At 40.1% G+C, this 3770-nt stretch overlaps 1 protein-coding gene across 1 annotated transcript; it reads right to left on the reverse strand.

Annotated features, from left to right (window-relative positions):
- Nucleotides 1-587: 587 nt before the first annotated feature.
- LOC111952078 (homeobox protein HMX3) lies at nt 588-3127 on the reverse strand. The gene is made up of 2 exons (XM_023970557.1): nt 2328-3127; nt 588-1935 (listed from the first exon to the last, which is right to left on the reverse strand). The coding sequence occupies exons 1-2, from the start codon at nt 2614-2616 to the stop codon at nt 1325-1327; spliced, it is 900 nt and encodes a 299-aa protein (XP_023826325.1). The 5' UTR covers nt 2617-3127; the 3' UTR covers nt 588-1324.
- Nucleotides 3128-3770: the final 643 nt, after the last annotated feature.

Here is a 3770-nt window from a genome sequence, read left to right on the forward strand (position 1 = left end):
ATCTGCGCCAATGTATATGCACAATGCATAATGTTGATTCCTTCATCTATTGTCCTTATGCTACATGGTATAGGCCTACTCACCACCTCCAACGTGTTTGTTCCAAGGATAATTGTTTCAATATACTGTATATAATATGCCTGGCATCTCAACTGAAATAATCTAATTCAGTCAACAACTGCTATGGCAGTGTGTCTCCGAAGAGTGTAGGACACGTGGTCTGCTCGAGACCAGTAGCACTTGTAATTAGATAGGCCCAGTCAAGCCTCTGTAAAGGGAATTGACGACGAATATCCTCTTCTTTGTATATGCCAGGAGTATACTGATTTCATCTCACACACGACATCATGTTCATTTTGAAATTCGCAACAATTATATTGGGTCTATAATAAAGGTTTGTTTATTTGTTAAGGTATGCTATTTGTTTACATTATTCAACAATCAACCCTGTTCATGAAGACGTTTTGAAAGTCGACAATAGACTAATTTGTTTGGGAGACAAACTGGCAAAAATATAACATTTCAGAATTGATGCCCTAGGAATAGACTGTATACTACACCCAATTAGATTATTGAATACGCACTGATTCGACATATTTAAGAATGGAATAATCTCCATTTATTTCACAACAGAATTCAGCAATACAATATCAAAAAGTTGTTTTTTTCTGTACAAAGGAATAGCTTCAACAGGTAGCTCATTCTCGATTAAATATATCCATATACATTTGTACACCATGTTATTGTTTCAAAAACACAAAAAGTAATGACATTCAATTCTTAATTGTGCTATAAGGACATTGTCGAGGAAGCAGAAATTAGAATCAGTACATCAAAAACAATAAGCCTATAAGCTACAATTATATTGTACATAAAACAGCGTATCTTGATTGTCCCCTTTTAAAGCGCTTTGAGTAAAGAGTGTTGAGCCCGTTCGATATTCCTAAATGGCTGAGAAAAGAGAAAACACAATGAAAACATCAGTTGGGGTCAAATGCTACGACCCCATGCGCTAGAATGCTATCATAAGACGTTACATTCATTTGAAGGGGGGGGCAGACTTCCTGAAATGTATTTTGGGGCAGTGTTAACTCCTTAATATTAATTTTTAATAAGAACAATATGCTATTGGCGTGAAATTATGCCAGACAAAATGTAAACTTCACCCTAATATAAAAATGCACAATATATCCTCTTTAACAGAAATTATAGGACTATTTTTTAAATTTGTATTTTCTTCTTTAGAAAAATATTGTTTTAGGTTGTCTTGTGTAATGTTCTGTAGGCCTACGAGTTAGGAATATAGATACCAACGTCTTGTTTTTCAAACAGGTCTGAGTAGTGGCACAGAGGTGACGATTGGGTGAGAGTAATAGAGATGGTGGGGGAAGGTGAGGAGCGACTGGCTCACAGGAACGTTGCCGGTTGCATTGCCAGTCTCTGAGGCAGAGTTCTCGTGGTAGAGGATGGGCACTCGCACTATCCTCTGTGCAGCGGCGTGGCTCAGATTGGCAGCCTCTAGTTCAGCGGCAAGCTGCCTCTTCCATTTATTTCTTCTGTTCTGGAACCAAATCTTTACCTGTGTCTCTGTCAGGTGCAATGACGCAGCCAATCCAGCCCTCTCGGTACTGCTCAAGTAGCGTTTCATGTCAAAGGTGGACTCAAGCTGAAACACCTGACTCCGAGAGAACACGGTGCGTGTTTTCTTTTTTCGACATGCTTTCTTTTCGTCACTGTCCTCGTTTTTCTTCCTGTCGTCTACCCCACTGTCTTTCTTTGTGTCCTCAGAATCACTCTCGTCTAGAACTATTTCATCACCACTTTTGTTGTCCTCGTCTTCTTTGCCGTCTGGATCGGATTTGAGCACCAGGTCTGGCGAGTCGCGGTCCGTGCCTGAGGTTGGAGAAGAGTCTCTTGCTCTTGCCTTCTCGGCAACTAAAATAACGACAGAAAATATATATGGGTTATAAACGTGACTGCATGTTCAATGCCTCTTTGTTACTAGATATGCTTGAGCAAATAACAGTTGGCTATTATACCTTTGAGTTGAACATACCCTCGACGAGAAACTTACAATGATGACAAACAATGGCCTAACTGAATGAAATGCTTATCATAAGTGACATAAAATACAAGACCCCCTAAAATGAGGATATGGATGTAGTTCAAGAATGATTATCCTTGTTTGAATGTCCTTTGACAGATGAAAGCTCAGCCCATAAAATCCATAGCAATTTCCGCTATACAAATTACGCACACATTATACGTTCTGATTAATCATGTAAAAGGTAAAGAAAGAGAAGACAATCAGAAGTGCATGGGCTTACCTTCCGTTCTGTGTAGATGACTGGCTGCGCTGAGCGTGTAGGGATACCACCATGCTGAGGCTCGCTCCAGATAGTGCGCCGGTAAAGCAAACCTCTGTGTGGGTAACTCAAAGCGAGGAAAGTTAAAGTCCCCGACCTGGGATAGGGAAAAGCCCCCTTCAAACGCCGCCTTTGCCGAGGCGAAGATGGGCTTCGGTTTGGATGGTTTACTATCACAGTTAAGTAAGTTCTTAATGAAGAAGGGAGAGTCTTTCACCGGAGTGCACGTCTCTTGCGCCGTCTCGGGCATTGCTGCTTGGAGGTTGTGGTCCGAATGCCGTAGACCACAAATGTAAGTGTTAAAAGACTGGAATGAACAAAGTCTCACTTAGAAAGAGGGATATTATAAACTGGTAGGACTAACTGTCCTTCTGTGCGATGTTTTAAATGTGAAATATATTCTTGATTACGCAGCTGATCGAGAACGTAAAAAATAAAAACAGATCAGAAAAGCAAATAGTCTTCAGAGAGGACAAAATAATATCAGTATTGCATCCAAGTCTTGTGCGTTCCTTTGTCAAAATGCAACTGTGTCCACCGCGTCAGTCTGGCGCCGGATGCTAATGATGAAATAAAAATGTCATCCAAGTTAAATGCGGAAAGTATACGGCGATTGGGCACGTACAATGGCAAATGGGATTAAGGAAGAGATGGGAAGTAGAACGAGGGGGAGAGAGACGGGCAGAGAGAGAGAGAGCGAGGTAGAGAGAGAGTGGGGGTGTAGGCTACACGATAACAACGAAGTCCACCCTCACTTTGCGCTTTGGTTGTAGGCTGTTACGCCCTTGTGTTATTGGTCTTATAGAGTCAAATTAGGTAGCAAATGAGGACAGAGTTGTTAGCACAAAATGTTTGGCATAAACATCGATGAAAGTACAATAGGCAAATTACTTTCGTCGTACACAGCCTATAGCCAATACCAGCAGAGTAGGCCTATATCATATTTTGATGCACGGGTTTGGGGAGATGAAAACATTATGGTGAATTAGATGATTTTTTGTTTGTGGTCTGATTTATACTTATTGATAATATAACCTAGATTCCGGAAGCGCAATTATCATTTTCGGCATGCACTGTAAGCCTATGGATGTAAGTTTTTTACAATGGTCATCATTCCACAACTCAAACACCAACAAAATAGACGCTCATGTCCTCAGATGAAGAAAGGCCTACAACAAAGTAGGATATTGTGTATTAGGGCACATTTGGTAAAACAATTTGATTATTTCCCAGTAGACCTAGGCTAATAAATAAAATTTAAATAAATTTCCCCATAATAGTCCACACGCAAACTAATATTGTGCAAAATATTTAGATTTCCTTATAGGGCCTATTCCACTAATATAATTCATTCAACTAGGCTACGTTTCTATACTAGCTATTATAGTGTCACAGATTAAGAAA

The sequence above is a fragment of the Salvelinus sp. IW2-2015 genome, linkage group LG25 (assembly GCF_002910315.2).
Source record: "Salvelinus sp. IW2-2015 linkage group LG25, ASM291031v2, whole genome shotgun sequence".
Lineage (NCBI taxonomy): Eukaryota > Metazoa > Chordata > Actinopteri > Salmoniformes > Salmonidae > Salvelinus > Salvelinus sp. IW2-2015.